Source organism: Lissotriton vulgaris, chromosome 4_1, assembly GCF_964263255.1.
Source record: "Lissotriton vulgaris chromosome 4_1, aLisVul1.2, whole genome shotgun sequence".
NCBI lineage: Eukaryota > Metazoa > Chordata > Amphibia > Caudata > Salamandridae > Lissotriton > Lissotriton vulgaris.
In genome coordinates this window covers 2,018,985,427-2,019,002,107 of record NC_141691.1, presented here as the reverse complement: position 1 = coordinate 2,019,002,107, position 16,681 = coordinate 2,018,985,427, and the positions used below count along the sequence as shown (strand labels likewise).

Below are 16,681 nucleotides of genomic sequence, written 5' to 3'. Positions count from 1 at the left end.
CTGTCCAGATTAATAGGGCACTCACTCACCTCTGAGGCGCACAGGAGATACAAGAAATACGCAGGCACAGTAATGAGAATTGGGGGCATAAAGTCACTGGAGGACAAGGCCAAGGCGCGCACAGCAGTGGAGAAATTCGTGCAATGGGCATTCGACGCCAAGAAAACGAGATCTTGGGCCCAGGCACACTTGGCCGCCATTGCTCACTTTGCCAGGCTCTACACAGGTGAGGACCCCACGGCATCTGCCTATCTAAAAGCAGCCTTGAAAGGCTGGCAAAGGGTTGAGGGGACCAAGAAAGACGGCAGGCGCCCCATCGACTTCGACAAGCTTGGGCAGCTACTGAGTGCCCTAACCAGCATCATTTCAGACAAATACGAGCTGCTACTTTTCAGGACGGCCTTCACCACGGCATTCTTTGGGGCATTCCGGGTAAGTGAGATAGTGTCTCCCAACAAATCAGGTCCGGCACAGCGTTGCCTGCAAGCTAGGGACATCAAGCCGATGGTAAGGGCCGTGGAGCTCACGCTGAGGCAGTATAGTGCAAAATCAATTTTCAACGTATTTCTTTTTCAAACAAAAAATATTTGCGTTTCAAGTTGTTACATAACTGGGTAACACCGATTTCTTCCTTTGTTTAATCGAAGGAATGCATATTAAACAATTCATAACAGAAAGTACACAATAAAAAAGGAAAAAACGGTATGTACAAATATACAAAATTATATAACAGACTTCAATAAAAGTGCAACATTTTATAATATATGTTATAAAGTAACAAACTTCAAGTTCTACAGAACTCAGCTGCTAGGTTACTGCTAGGACTTCCCAAACATCAGTCTGTTTCTCTTGCCATAAAAGATCTTCACTAGCTGACTGTTAACAGGATCAAATTCAAATCCCTCTGACTTACCTACAAGGCCCTGCATGATTGGGACCTGTTTTCCTGAGGAAAGCCATTTCGTCGTATGTTCCCAATAGAAATCTTAGATCAATGAGAGCCTTCTAAATAAACACCTTCAGATACAAAAAATCTAAATGGGGTAGAAGCAGTTTTCTAGCTGGAGCAACCAAACAATGAAATCGCATACACATTAGATCAGCTCCCATCCTTCTAAAGTTCAGAAAGCCCCTTAAAACCTTGCTCTTTAACCAGTAGTTTCTTCTCCTACATTTCCTCATTTCTCTGACTAGCGCCAAGACACCCTCGGGTATATGTGCGCTCTCCAACACATCATATTTCAATTATTTTATAAATCTCTGGTACAGTTATCTGTTGTAAGGAGATAGTGCACCCTATGTGTAAATAATCAGAAAAATTTCGTGCAAACTCCCAAACTTTTTTTCTAGATTTTAGCAGTGGTTTTACAACATGTTTAGTTTTCGTTCTGTTGCAGATATAATTATGAAATATAGACCGGTGGAAATCTCTGTTTTTTGCTGCAGAAACTGGTGAAACAATGGACTTGCCCGCGTTGTTACACTAGGGAAATGTTTAAATGTGATGGGCCACATTCGCTTACTTTAGCACAGTTAATATCCTCTAGTTTTTTTGTCAAGTGAATGTGAAAGTTTCTCTGCCCCCCAGATTGTGAAAGAGGGGCTTCTAAACAGACCCCACCTCCAGGCGAGCCTCTCAGGCTGTGGGTGGATGGGAAGTGTTACATTGATAATTCTGTGGTTCACACTGGACTAAGGAATGTGAAATCTCGGCTGTTGCTGCATTTTTACAAGAGCCTTTGATCCTTGGATGAAGTTTTAACTGGTCACGCGGCCTCTTTTGGAATGTGCTCAGGGCGGGGGAGGCTGGACATGGGTCACCAGGCCTCAGGGAGGACAGAAACTCAGGACTGCTGTGAAACCATCTTATTTATTTATTTCTTTTATGCGTTTTTATATAGCGCGGACTGTACCCGAAGGTGTCAGAGCGCTTCACAATAGGAACAGAACTGATACATGAGGAGAACATTAAAAGAGAACAATTTACTAAAAGAAACGTTAAGTTACATGAGGCAAAAGTGACAATTGTGAGCAAACAAAATACAAGAGGTGCAAACGGTGCATTACAGGAGGAAAAAGTGACGTGTGCAGGTTACAAAAGTGTACAAAGTAGAGGTATAGTGCTGCCATATATGGCAGACACTCAAACACAAGAACACATGTTAAGTAGGCAATGGTGGCACTTGTGCAAATATCTAAAGCAAACAAAATGTAAGAGGTAGCAAACAGTGTGTTGCAAGAGAAAAGTGACGTGTGCATGTTACAAACGAGTAGCAAACACAGGTAAAAGGATAATACTGCAATAAATGCCAGAACACACTGGGAAGGCACCTCCATAGTATTGGAGAAAAGGATTCTCTATAGTGGAGGGTCTTCCTTCAGATAATAGAGAGGGTGTGAATTACATTTGGAAGTGTCTTTGAAGGAGGAGTACTTTGAGGTCAGTTTTGAAGGCCTGGGAGGAGGTGGTGGTCCGGAGCTGAGGCAAAAGTGAGTTCCGGATTCTCACTGCGTTGCCTGAAAAGGATTTGGCCATCGATCTTTCCTTCTTGAAAGTGGGAGGTTCAAGCAGTACATTTTCTGCATTTCGTGATGGTCTAGAGCCTCCAGAGAGTTTCCGTGGTTCGCCAGGTAGCAAGGAGAGGAGGAGTGCAAGGCTTTGTGGGTGATACAAGCAGTCTTGTAGATAGATCTTGCCTCGATGGGAAGCCAGCGGAGGGTGGATAACATGGGTGTGATGTGGTCGCTTCTTTTGGCTCCATAAATGAAACGAGCTGCTGAATGGAGAACAGATTTAAGGGGGGACAGGTGGGATTTGGGGTGGCCAGTAAGAAGGGAGTCTGGAGAGGACCAGCGATTGGACCAGGGTTTTAAGGTCTTGCTCCGGGAAGAAGCTACGAATTCCCCAAAGAAAGCGCAGTTGGTATCGAGCAGACTTTGCAATGGAGTTGATGTGGGAGATTAGATTGAGTTTTTTGTCGAGTATGACTCCCAGGGATTTTGCGCTGTCGACAGTGATGGGGTTATTGTTAAGTAGATTCATCTGATCCATCCATGATTGAACCGGGGGAGGAGAGAGTGAGGAGGAGAGGAGGAGGAGGAATTCAGTTTTGGAGGGATTCAGAATCAGTTGATGTGTTGACATCCAGTTTTGAATGGCGTCGAGAGTAGAGCTTAGGATGGAGAGATTGTGAGTGGAGGCAACCTTGAGGTAGATTTGAGTGTCGTCTGCGTAGAGATGATAGTGGATCCCGGATTTACTAAGGAGATTTCCCAATGGTTCTAAATAGAGATTGAACAATGTGGGTGCAAGTATAGAGCCTTGAGGAACACCTTGACCTACCGCCGAAGGAGGTGAAAGACTGTTCGCTATTTTGATCATTTGGGATTTATCAGAGAGGAAGGAAGCAAACCATTTAAGCACAGTGCCCTCCATGCCCATTCTCTGTTGAAGAGTGTTGAGGAGAGTGTTGTGATTGTCAGTGTCAAAGGCTGCAGAAAGGTCAAGGAGAATCAGAAAACAAGACCCTCCCAAATCGAGTATCCGCAGCGTGTCATCAATCACTTGCAGCAAGGCTGTTTCAGTGCTGCAGTTTTGGATGAAGCCGGACTGAAAATTGTCAAGAAGATCTTTGTCCTTGATATGACAAGAGAGTTGTTTCGCTACACATCTTTCTGTGATCTTCGCAAGAAACGGTAGGATAGTGATGGGGCGGAAGTTGTTGAGGTCATTCGCATCCGCAGTGGGTTTTTTAAGCAGAGGGGTGACCTGCCCACTTTTGAAGGGGACAGGAAGGGAGCCTTGACAGAGGGAGAGGTTGACTAGAGTGGTCCAATAGGGAAGAGAATGGGTATAGAAGTCAATGGCAGTGGCACTAGGGATGGGGTCAAGAGAATGGTTGGAGGGCTTTGTTTCGCGGAGGCAATTGAGGAGAGCATCTTCAGAGATGGGGTCAAAGTTCTGCCAAATGACTAGTGATTTGCGCCCCTCTGGAGGGATAGGATGAGCGACCTGATCCACCAGTGATTTCACTTTTTCATCAAAGAAAAGAGCGAAATCCGCTGCTTTCTTTGTAGAATCCTCCAGCTTGGAGGTTGGGGGAGAGCAGTTAGTATTCTTGATGAGATCAAATAGTTTTTTAGGTCTATTTTTGGCTGAATCAAGGAGGGTTCTGAAGTGTGACACTTTCCCAAGGAAGATGTGCTTGTGGTACTTGGATCTTGCTGAACCAAGTATGGTCAAATTATCGGTAGAGGGCGCTTGCCTCCATTGTTTCTCCAGGAGTCTTAGGTGCTTCCTTTCTTCATAGAGGGATTTGTTGAACCAAGGTGCTGAGGGAATGGGCCATTTCTTTTAGCTTTGGCAAGGAGCAACGTTATTGATTTCGACTGCAAGGACTGTGAGGCATTGGGAGGTGAGTTCGTCAACATCTAGGTTCGGGTCTAGCCTTGGAAGTGACAGCAAAGCTGAATCACAGAGGGAAACGGTGTCAATATTTTTAGTGTCACGGAACCAGGAGGTAGCCCTCTTAGGTTGGCCAAGAGTTATAGAGTGTGTAAGGTGAAGAGAGAAAGGGATGAGGAGGTGGTCAGACCAGTCTACATGAATAGGGGTAGCGATAGAAAGCATGCCTGCTTTAGAAATAACAAGGTCCAGGATTGAGCCCTTGGAGTGTGTTGATTCTGTGCAATGTTGGATAAGTGGAGATTGAAGTCACCCACGAAGGTCTGATTGCCACTTTGCGAGTATTGGTCGCTGATGAAGTCAGTGAGTTCCGCCATAAACGTAGGGCCGCTGCCAGGCTGGCGGTACATGGCATGGAATCTGAGGGGTGAGCGGTGGTGTAGTTGAAGTGTAGTTGAAGCTCAAGAGATAGGTATTCAAAAGTGCGGAAGGAGCTGATAGGAAGAGCTTTAAGATGAAGGGAGTTTCTAAAGATGACTGCAAAACCTCCCCCAACTTTGTCAGTTCTGTCATTTCTAAAAATAGAAAAGCCTGTGGGTAAAAGGAGATCAAACATGGAGTGAGAGGTATCGTTGAACCAGGTCTCCGTGAGGAAGAGCATATCAATATTGTGAAAGTTGATGGTATCGGAGATTTCAAGTTTGTGTTTTCTTGCAGATCTGCAGTTGTGGAGCAGACAGCGCAGCTCTGTCAAGACTGTTATGGTGACGGGGACACTTGGGCTATGAAGAGTGATAGGGATATTGTACTTAGACGGGGATGCACGGGCGGGTTTAGGTGGATGCTTGGCTCAGACAGCGGAGATGGTCGGAATAGTGTAGATGGTTGGGTTACTCAGAGATGCAAGTTGTGGCGTTCAAGGGTTTGTGTGGATTAACAATCGTTACAGACGACTGGTTATGCTTGGCTATACTGGGGTGTGGGAGCGAGGTGCATCTCGTTGGAAGGTGAGAGTTTTCCAGAGGAGTAGAGGTGTAAGGAAAAGTGGAGATGTTGGAGCTTAAAAGTGAAATCGTAGCTATAAGCTGGGAGATGGAGGTGATAAGAGAGCCTAGCTTATTTTCCAGAGAGAGTAGGGCAGAGCACGGAAGGTTGTGTGGCTCGATGGAAACAGGAGGGGGTGAAATTGGTGGTGAAGATAGGGCAGGAGGAGGACAGGAGGAGATTTGGGGTCTAGGGTTCATAGGTGGGGAAACGTGGAGGTTGAAAGCGGGAGTTGGTGTATCAGAGGTGCAAGGCGGGTTATCTTTGTAGGCGATGCAAGAAGGAAAGGAATAAAGGACAAATTTAGGGGGAGATGGGTGCGGCTCAAGGCTGTGGGATAGAAGGAGGGGGGAGGACTGTGTGGAATCATAGGGAAGTAGGAGGTTAGGGTTTAAAGGAGGGGAGGTGGTTGGAGAGGTCCTGTCAGCTAGGCGAGGTGGCTGTGAGGGAACGGGCATCTGGCAGAGTGAGGGGCATTGGGAGAAAGGGAAGTTGAAGAAAGGAAATGGTTGTGCTTAGTCCGAGGGAGGGAAATGGAAAGGGTTACCAAGGGGGTAGAGGGGTTAGAATAGCAATGCTGAAGGAGTGGGGGGAAGGAGAGAGATGTAATGGGTTTGTGGAGAAATCTGGGTTAATAACGAGGGGAGGAGGGGGTAGAGAATAGGGGAGAGGGTGGAATAAGGGGAGCGTAAGGAAGGTTAACTGGGGGAGAAGGTTGCAGGAGAGGTGGACTAAATAGGGGGGTGGCAGGTAGGAATAGGTGGGAGGAGATGAGATTAGAGTACCGTCACGGTGCAGATTGGAGGAGGAGCGAATTAGCTAGAGGTAAGGCTGAAGTGATGAAGGGGGGTGTATTGTGGGGGGGGGGGGAATGTGAGAGGAGGGCACAGGAGAGGGGGAGGGTTGATGGCCGACCTGTGCTTCTCGGGGGTGCAGCCTATTAGAGTGTGGGGGGGGGGGTCAGGGGAGGAAGAAAGGGAGTAATGAGTGGAGCTAGATGAAGAGTCAAGGGATGACCCAGTCGCAGAAGAGGGGAGTAGGGAGGGGAAGAGGTGGTCAAAGAGAGAGAGACAGGCGTCTTTGCCTTCGATCATGACAGTACCATTGTTATAGATTGAGATGGTGAGGGAGCCGTTGAAACACGCAGATGGGGACATTTTTTGTTGTTTCCCATGAGGGATAGAGGAGGAGGAGGTGACGTTAAGGGAATTATATAAGCTGGTGGACCAAGAGGGGGTGTCGTGAGTGAAGAAAATGAGATTGTTTTTAAGCCTCCCAAACCAACCATTGTAAAATTGATCAACAGAAAGGGACTCAGGGAAATGTTCAATAGTGTTATGCTTCAATTGTTTTACTGAAGCTTTCGTCTGGTTGGGGAGGATAAATGATTTTGTAGCAGTTAATTCCAGCTTTAACTCGAGTGATGGCCATAGTGGGACAATGACAAGGAGGAGGGTGGGGGATAAGAGAAGGCTGTTACTAGGGAAGCAGTGGTGAGGAGAAGTAAAAGGACATAAAGGGGGCACATATTCCAGATGTCGAGGAAGATAACTGAACTAATGTGCTGTCCGGGAGGTGAGGTGATTAGGCACAGATCGTTAGCAGAAGAAGATGGGGGGCTTGGAAGTCTTTGTGATTCCGCTGGTATTTGTTGGGCCCTTCAACTAGGTATACACTATGCCACCTGGCACTAGATGATATTTCCAAAGGGAATTGTTTACATATGACAGGGCCAACTGGACCACTGTCAGAACTATCACAAAACAAATTTAGTAAAAGTAAAACAGATCATAAACGAGCACCCAGTATCCACTGGTGATCCCTGTACTTAGCATCAGCCTGTAGCAAAAATCACATTCGGCACCAACCACCTCGTACCCCCATAATCTCGACAGACTAATATTGGACCCTAATCTCCTGAGAATCACTAACATTAGGGGCATAAAGCACAGGGTGGAACAAAATATCACTAGCATAACCAAAATATGCAAGACAACCTTTAGAGGTACTCAGAACAGGGTGCGTACATCATACTACTTGAAAAAAAATTCATACTACATGAAAAACATTTCCTAGCACCACAAAATCGTACTAGGGCCTAAAGCCCTGTACCCAGAATATCAGCTGGCACTAAGTGCTGCGCAACTGTGAGGGAATGGGACGAAGGAGTGCATCTCACTCCTAACTCAATCAGAACTGTCCCCACTGATAGAGTGGCCTAAACGGTGCAGCTTGCACTACTTGCTGCACAGCTGTTAATGGCCTAAACGGTGCAGCTGGCACTACTTGCTGCACAGCTGTTAATGGCCTAAACGGTGCAGCTGGCACTACTTGCTGCACAGCTTTAAATGAGGGAGAGGCCGTCAGGGCACTCAAAATTTCCTTTAAGTAGATAGGAAGAAACGTTGCAGCTGCCCGCGCTGTTGCTGCACTTGATCTATTGACCGATGGTAATGGTTTATCAGTAGCACATGGACGATGTTAACCCCTTCCACACTCATGACGAGCTGGGCTCGTCATGGTGTAGCCTCCTCGTACACTGATGACGAGCCCAGCTCGTCATAAAACAAGTAAAATAGCAATTCCCAGCACAGGAGGGAAATTGCCTTAGCAGCCATGGAGTTAAGAGGAGAGTTCCTGAACCAGATCCATTTCATTCTCTATGCATGAGTGAATGAAGACAAGGAAGTGCTGGCAGGCTCCCAGGTGAGGGGTCAGCATAGGGGTGAACCAGGGCTGTCAACCAATAGCAACTTGGCATTGATCTGGCCTCCACGATCTTTAATTATTTAATAGATATAACTACCATTTCCGGATTTACTGTTGGTTTTATTTCCTTTGCAAGCTCCAACACTAGATCTATCAGAACACATATCCTTTGCATCTCACACTATAGTATAGCAGCTCCGAGCAGACCAGCCAAAGGGATAACATCTGGTTTCAATCATAGGACGTCGGTTTTCCTTTTAATAGGCACCCTGTTCGTTCCAGGTGGCTAGCAACCTTGCTGTAGTGACTGTGTGCTACGTATTTAAAGTAGGGAAATGATATCCGTTACACAACCGTAACAAACCTGCATTCGTTAGCTTTGCAGAGATTTGAAGATACTATGCCACTCTGTGGCATACTGTAAAAACCACTCCGATCCCTTAATTTGGTTGGTATGCCAAATAGAAATATCTGATAGGAGCCGCTCCGGGACAAAGGAAAAGTCAGCCGGGAGATTATGCCGCCATTTCAACATCAGGCAAATAGACGCGTAGAGCGTTTAACGAGTCTCTGGGCCAAATTAGCAAATAAACACCTCACCGGAGCTCAGATGATCCCAGGATGAAACGCTACCCTTCAGCAAGGCACAACGAGTCCTTGTCGCACCTCCGCCATTCGCATCACACTGTCGGCTTCATCCGCCATTTTTAGCCACCATGCGCTCTCGGGACAGAACCTCGCCCAAAAGTCAGGAAAATGCCAATTTTGTCCTCAAGTACATATTTCCATCGGCTCCGCAGGAGTTCCGCTCTTGAATTTCATGCTCCACAGTCATAAATTGTAGCGTAGAGAAGGTGCTGGGGTGAACGGGTCCCACAGTTTTGTGGGGCTCTGGGCAAGACATCCTTTAGGGCCACCCGAAGACTCTGAATGTATTATTGTCAGCTAATTCAGATACTTTTAGTTTGTCTTTTTGTGCCTAGATTTACATTCTTTGTCATTCAAGTACAATACTTTACGTAGAATTCTATTCAGCCTGTTCTCCCATTGTAGGAAGAGGTCGGTTACCTGGATCTTTAATGGACAGATGCACAATATTAAAGTGAGAGCTGTGCACACAGCACGCGAGGTTGTAGCTTTATTAGCCATCACATTCACCCACATATCCCCTTTCAGAAGGGACATTCTTGCTGCAACAATTACAAGCATTTACAATGCAATAGGTCTCGCATTTAGGCACGTTTAAGCTATTAGCATTGTAAATGACGCGCGCTGGCTCTTGGCTCGACTTAAAAAGTAAAGTACTGCTCTAAGGATTTTCATCCCGTGAAATCTGACAATATTCGCCTCGGTTCTCTTTCCCTACCTTGTTCCTTTTCTGCTCTTACTATGTGTGCGCTTGTATGGCCAGACAGAGACCTCTGCCGAGCAAGAGAGACAGTCGAGGCAGGAGAAAAAGAATGGTGTAGTGAGAGATCAGCAGCGTGGTGTACAGAGGTGGGCGAGATAGACATAAAACATGAGGTAGAAAGTGTTGAGATATAGATGCAGAGGGTGGTACAGAGGTAGGCTGAGAGAAAGAGGTAAAGAGAGGAGTGAGCTAGAAAAGGTGAGTTTAAATAATGGGCCAGACATGAGACAGAAGGATCCCACCAGCTGCCTGAGAGCGCAGGGGATACGGTTGGCTTGGTCGGGAATGCGCACGAGGCTTCTGCAAAGGAGTCTGAATCTTTTCTCTGCACCCCATGACTTCTGATTATCCGGATCATTGTACAAGGGGGCCACTGGAAGATGGGGGACGTGAGCAATTGACCGCTTTGTTCAGGCCTTAAAACAACTCTGACACGTGTAGCTATATATCTCTGAGGTCATGTGCGAGACCCTATTTGACAACTCACTCATCACTGGAACCTTTCGGAGGAACATTTTAAAGGTTCTGTCACTATGATGAGACATGACTGATGTTACCAGACCATGAGCATCAGCTTCCTTGTTACATTGGGAAACCATGCTTGTTAACTCATTATCTTCTAGCTGTTCATTGCAGAAGGCCTTAAGCAGAGTTTTGGTGAATGCAGCGCAACCAGCAAGAAACGGTGGATGTCCCATCTACTCCATTTTGGGTGTATAGGGATTGCAAGCACTCTACATCGGACAGATTGGACATACACTGCTTTTGGCGGATGTTCAGCATCCACCAGACCTTATATAAGATGCATAATTATGAAAGAAGATTGCAAGGTGCCAACTAGGGCTGGCAGAAGAGAAGTGCAGAGGGGACATTATGCCCCAGGCCCTGCACTATTTTAGGGCCCCACACTCCCACTGAAAATCAATTTATAGATTTTAAATCCATCCTATCTTTTTAGTAATGATAAGGTAACTAAACACAACATGATCAGCTAAACAGACTTTTGAAGGAATCTTATTTGAGGAAAGTAGTGATATTTCAACCCTAAATGGAATGAATCTCCATCTCAGGTCAGAAGCTGTCTGTCTGTAGCCTATATAAAGGAAACAGAAAGTAGGGGGCATCAGTGCCAAAACCGGTTAGTAATGCAAAGTGAGTAAAAATGTTTTTGATACTCACAACAAGCTGGGAGATGGAAGCCTCCTCTGGAGTATTTACAATATTATGTGAAGAAAAGGCCAATAGGTGAGCTCCTAGTGAAGAACATTTCAAATTGGTTGTGTACATAAATAAATCAGAAAAGCAAAAGCGGATCAGAATGAGGCAAATATACGTTAATGCAAACTCACCCAAACTTGATTATAGTCTTACCACTGCAGTTCTATTGTAATGAATCCCAATTGGAGTATCTGCAGTGAAGAGAATAATTAATGAGGATGAAAAAATATGTGGATATATGTGGGCCATGCGATGATAGTCTTAGAATAGGAAACAGGCACTTAAACAGTCTTCAATGAAGAAATTGTAGCATTGAATTATCAGAGATCCGTGGGGTATACAACAGCCCGGCGACTAAAGCGCAGAGAGCAGTTTTAATTTGTTTGCATTCCATATCAGCATGAAGAGCATCAAAAATGGACGTAATGCGGCAGACTAGAAAAGAGAGGTCAAATGCTCATGAGTGCCATCTTGGATTGACCAAATGGTCAGAGCATCCATCCTAATAGCCATAATCTCATATGGTATGAATAGAGGAGACGGTCAGGCAAATTATAACAAACAAAGCTATCCTATATTTTGTGAAACCACCAGAAAGCAAATGCTAGTATGTGCTACTGTGATTCAGAAAAATCAAAACATTTAAATTATAATTGTGGTTTTGTATTTACTTCATAAAAATGGATCACAAATAGGGCAATATAATACAAATTACAGACCCTTAAAAATCGAACCAGGCCGTAAGGGTTTTGCATATGTCTCAAATTGAAAAGCATTAACGATCATAGGAATAAAGCCTGTAATCTGGGAATCTCACCTCAACAGCATGATCTGTGTGATAAACTAGTTCTCCTTCACACGTAAAGGATACACACGTCTATATACATATTCAAAATAGAGTAGGATGTATGATACAAATACATCAATCAATATACAAATGCACTGGTACATTCATGATTTCTTGCTTTCTGATATCTTCAGCTGTATGCTCATGGTGAAATGTTTGACAAGAGGCGCAATCATGATTCCACATCGAATACGGCTTTGGTGTTGACAAATGCGTTGTTTAGTAATTTTCATGGTTTGTCCTATATATAGATGTGGGCAGGGACAGGTGATTGCATATATCACATTTTTTGTGCTGTAGTTTGAAAGAGTAACCAAGTTAACTTTCAATTCTGTAAAATCAAAAAATGTAATTACATGGCTGACAGTTCCCACAGTTATAGTGACCTACACTTGGCACCACACCCCCACAGTGAGGTCATTATATTCATGCAAGTGACTTCTCTATGTGAAACCACAAAATAATCACAAATATCTCTATCTTGTTTTTGGGCAAGTAGTACGAAAAGTGGTTCAACTCCTTCCTTCCGTAATTGCAAATTTGAACAGATGATCTCCTGTATTTTATTGCTTAATGTAGAAAAAGTACACGCAGAAATGATTCTGTCAGAGGTGGTGTCTCTATGTCTTGGTTGGCGCAGTGTATCACATGGACAAAACAAAGCTTTTTTCATAGCCTTTCACACCAGTCATTTACGATATCCCTTCGCAATCAATTTAATAGTTAAAATATTTGTCCCATTGGACTTGCAGTTTCTTGTGATGCTTAAAAACTGACCATACAGAAGATTATCCTATAGGGCACATGGATGGTGACTATTGTAAAGTCACATGGGATTTCTCTCCATTGGTTTTCTAAAAAGTGTGGTGTAGAGTTTGTTAGATTTATGTTTGATCAAAAGATCCAGATACCTAATCTTCTCTCAAGTAGAATGGGAAGTAAACCTTAAACCAAGAACTCAACTACCGAGCTGTATCAGAAATTATTCCAGGTTCTATGCCAACACATGCCTTACCACTAACACATCACCAATGTATCTATTAGACATAGAAATGTTGTATATGGAAAATAAAATCAGTGAGCATGAAGATAGAGAACAAGAATTTCTTTACATGAAATTCAGGCCGAATGGTAGAGAAATATCACAAGTAACAAACATTAAAAAAAGTGCTCAGTGTGGAAAGTGAGCATGATCCCAGTGATATCAAAGATATAGAGCCAAGATGTCATCAGAAAGAACATGGTGATGAACTATAAATAAATAATTGCAGTGTTCAGTTGTAAATGATCATAATGTTGAAATTATACTCCCTGCAATAATCTCAAGTAAGTTATTCTTCGTTGCTGTTTACATTAAGGGCGTTTCGACCCAGGCAAGCAGGCAGGTCATCATCAGGAAGAATGAATAGTTTGCTGAGCACAGGATATGTCTATGAAACTTGCAGTGTAACCCAATGTAATCAATAAGAAGCAGATGCAGAGATCTAAAGAAACCAAAGCTATTCAACCGATATCTAATATCCAAAATGAGTGTGAGTCACCAGTGTTATTGATCAAGGCTTAAGAGTATCAGGGTACAACATTCAGGGGATGGAGGGGTTTTGCAAACAAAATCTACTGAGCACAATGTGTCATTTGTGCTATGAATCGTAAGGCCAGGTCACAAAGATCTAGGATTGTGTGAAAGATGGGAGAGTAGATCTGCCCAGTGCACCTACTGGGATTAAGCTCAGAGATCCATGAATTCAAAAGAGTTCCTCTAGAGCCTTATCATGAATTCTTCTGGGTCCTGTACCGATCCGTTCCATATCATAAACACTTTATCAATATATTTAGGCCGCTTATAAAGTTTGGTCAGAAATTGATGTTATTGAGGAAGGTCTTTCTTTCAAAATCACCAGCATATACATTTGCTATGCCCTGGGAGCTTGTTGTGCTCTAGATATAGCAAATACAGGGAAATCTATTCCCAAGAACATCCTCGCTGAGCAAACTTACAATCAGAGATGTCAATCTGCCTGAGAATAGTAAATCTCTCCTCTCGATGTATGCACTTTCCCCAATGTTTGTAGAGTAGAAATCTCACTCCTTCTATTTGCGCATTTTCCCCCAACTTTATTTGGATTGAAATTAGAATGGTAAATCTCACTATTTCCAGTTTTTGTGAGATTGGAGATAAAATAGTCAAACCAACCCCCTCAATATTTATGCATTTTCCACAATTTCAGAGAGACTGGAGTTAGAATAGTACTTTGATTTCTTTAACATTGTCACACTTTCTGCGATTATTGTTGGCCTTGAGTTACTTTAGTGAATCTCCACCGCGTCAAATTATGTGTTTTTAATGTTTGTAGTATCATAATTAATTAATTGCATTTTAGCATTTTATCTTACTTTATTATGTTGTTTTTTGTTGTTTTGATATGATATTTATAGTTATTTTATATATGTTTGTTATTTATTTCTTAAGTAACTTATTAATTTAGAAAATGTATTTATTTAGGAAATGTTTTCATATTTATGAAATAAATATAAATTCTTAACAATGTTTGAGTGAATACGGAATTTATGATATGACAGGCATCTGTTTTGCTCACACACACTCACACACTCACACCCGCACTATCACATTCTCAAACTCTCACACTCTCTTGCCTTATCCTACTTCAAATGCCTCGCTGTTACAGGACTCTGCAAAGTTCAGAATGCTGGTGACTAGCTGTTCTTAAACATTTGACTTCTGAGGGCCCCCACTCAATCGCTTTGGAAGTAGGGGACCCCAGCAATAGCATGTTCTATGATTTGAACCTCAAAACAACAAACTAAGATATAGAAACAAGTTTAGATGCACACAATACACACATTTTCAAGTATGTTATTTAATTCACACACAAACATATAAAAATAATCTGAATTTTAATTGGAATGTACGAGCTTTTCAAATGTTTATTTTATTTTCAAAAGACAAAGCAATATGATTTTATGGATGCGCGTGATGTGCAGTGGCAGCTGAAACGGGGCCCAGCTGGCCTGCTCTGCCCATTTTAGAAAATCTAGTAAGGATTTAGAAGACTAGGAAAGATGCAAGCAGAAGACCAGACATTGAAAATGGTAGGTGCACCCCCCCCCCCCCCCCCCATAATGTTGACAGGAAGGGGGAGCAATGCTAACTAAATATTAATAAGCAAAAACTTTCTCTGACCAGGATCCTTCACCCCATAGAATACAATGTACATAATTTGTTATTGAGTCATGGTTTGTAAAGGGAGCCAGTAGTTCAATAGCCCGATATCCATGATACAATCAACAACAGATGTGGCGGTTCTGATTACTTTTGTCGGGCAATGCTGCCAGTTGCATGACCCAGCTTGTTCCAGGCCATGATAGGTTGGTTTGTTGTTAAGTATCAATTATTGTTCTTCGGGCTGTGTCCAAGTACCCCTCTTCTCGTAGATTTTGAAGTTTTATGCTTGTAAGAGCGCACATACAACATATAAGGTAAGTGAGGCACTGGGGGAGAAAGTGGATTGTGCATCCTGTTGCGGTGTTGCCATGCAGTAAAGAAGAACTAATGTCAGGCTTGAATTTCTCCACAAAGTAATGGTAAGAACTTGCCACGATCTCAGAAAGCTTACAGTAGAACAGTCCATAAACGTAAGAGAAAGTGTTCATCGTATTTGTACTTCCATCTCATAAAATGCACTGTGTGTTGTTCGGCTTGAGGGATGGGAGGTTAATGTAGAGTCCAGTTTGAGAGTGCCCGCCCTCATGCTTTTGCACGTACATCTCTTCCAGGAGATCCTCATGCCGAGAGTTCTCTATGAGGAGGTGATTGAAGTAGATGAACGGGTGACCCTCCACCGCGATGGCTGCCAACTCCCAAGGAAGGACTCCATCAAAACATTTTTAGGTGAGTCCATGTTTTGCCTGTGGCTGGAAGGTAGTCCCTGGCATCCTGTTCTCTTGTTCATAATCAAATTCATGATCATAAACTCTTTGTTATGTTAGTAGAATTTATAAGAGCGCTAGATTGCCCAGAGGCGTCTTTGCGCTAGCTTTGACACTATCAAGATGAACCGAGAAAAGAGGAAATTTAGCTCATTCTGCATTGAACAACCAGGTTTTCAGAGCCTTCCTAAACACCAGTAGATTGAGCTAGGCTCTAATTTGTAGGGAAAGAGAGCTCCAAGCCTTTGCTGTTCCAATTACAAAACTTCTTCAACCCCAAGAAGATATTATAAACCTGAGGACTGCCGCACATTTGGCTGTGGCGGACTGTAGTGTTCTGCCTGGGGCATACCTGCTGAAAATAAACTGGACCTTGGTTGTGTAATGCTTTATAGGCGCTACATGGAGCCGTGAAAGTAATTATCAGTCTTATATGTAGCCAGTGTAACTTCCTGATTGATTTAGACACTGACTGATATTTTGGGATCTTCAACAATAGTCGTGCTGCAGCGTTTTGAAGAATTTGCAGCTGAGTGGGTCTTTGAGTAACTATGGGTGGGTGGCGGTGTGTGAGTGTCTGTATGGGTATATGATAGCAGTTACATCTGCACCCACAATTCCAAGCTCGTAATTCTATGACTTCTAAGGTCCAAGAAGGCATTCACTACAGCGATAAATTGGCCAGTTGGCCAGATCTACCTCAGTTCTTAATGTTCCCATGCAATTACCATGGCAGTTGGCATTTATTTTATTTAGATGTTTTATTTAAAACATGAATTTAACAACTTAAAAAATGCAAACAGCAAAAAAATAATTGGCTAGAGCAGTCGACCTCGAAGCTGGGGAACCGGGTTCGAGTCTCAGCAGGGGCGCGCAACATTGTGTGATTCTGGGCAAATCACTCATTCTCCATGTGCCCAGCAAATTTTCTGTGCCCATCTGTAATGCAACTGGTGCTCATGTAAAGCGCTCTGATATGAGTTCGCACTATATAAAACAAACAAAAAAATTTAAATCTAAAAACACTGTCATACTATATACATCAGTGGAAGACGAACGAACACCAGAACTACTAACCTAAACCTAATAGAGTCAGTGT

The 16,681-nt window shown here is 43.4% G+C and overlaps 1 protein-coding gene across 2 annotated transcripts in view; it reads left to right on the top strand.

Moving 5' to 3' along the window:
- Positions 1-16,681, top strand: part of OPLAH (5-oxoprolinase, ATP-hydrolysing) — a 294,072-nt gene that overhangs the window by 138,966 nt on the left and 138,425 nt on the right. For both annotated transcript variants that reach the window (XM_086966421.1, XM_086966420.1), the window contains exon 4: positions 15,430-15,544. In XM_086966421.1, the coding sequence (XP_086822547.1) occupies positions 15,430-15,544 (115 nt within the window). The remainder of the gene's footprint in view (positions 1-15,429; positions 15,545-16,681) is intronic.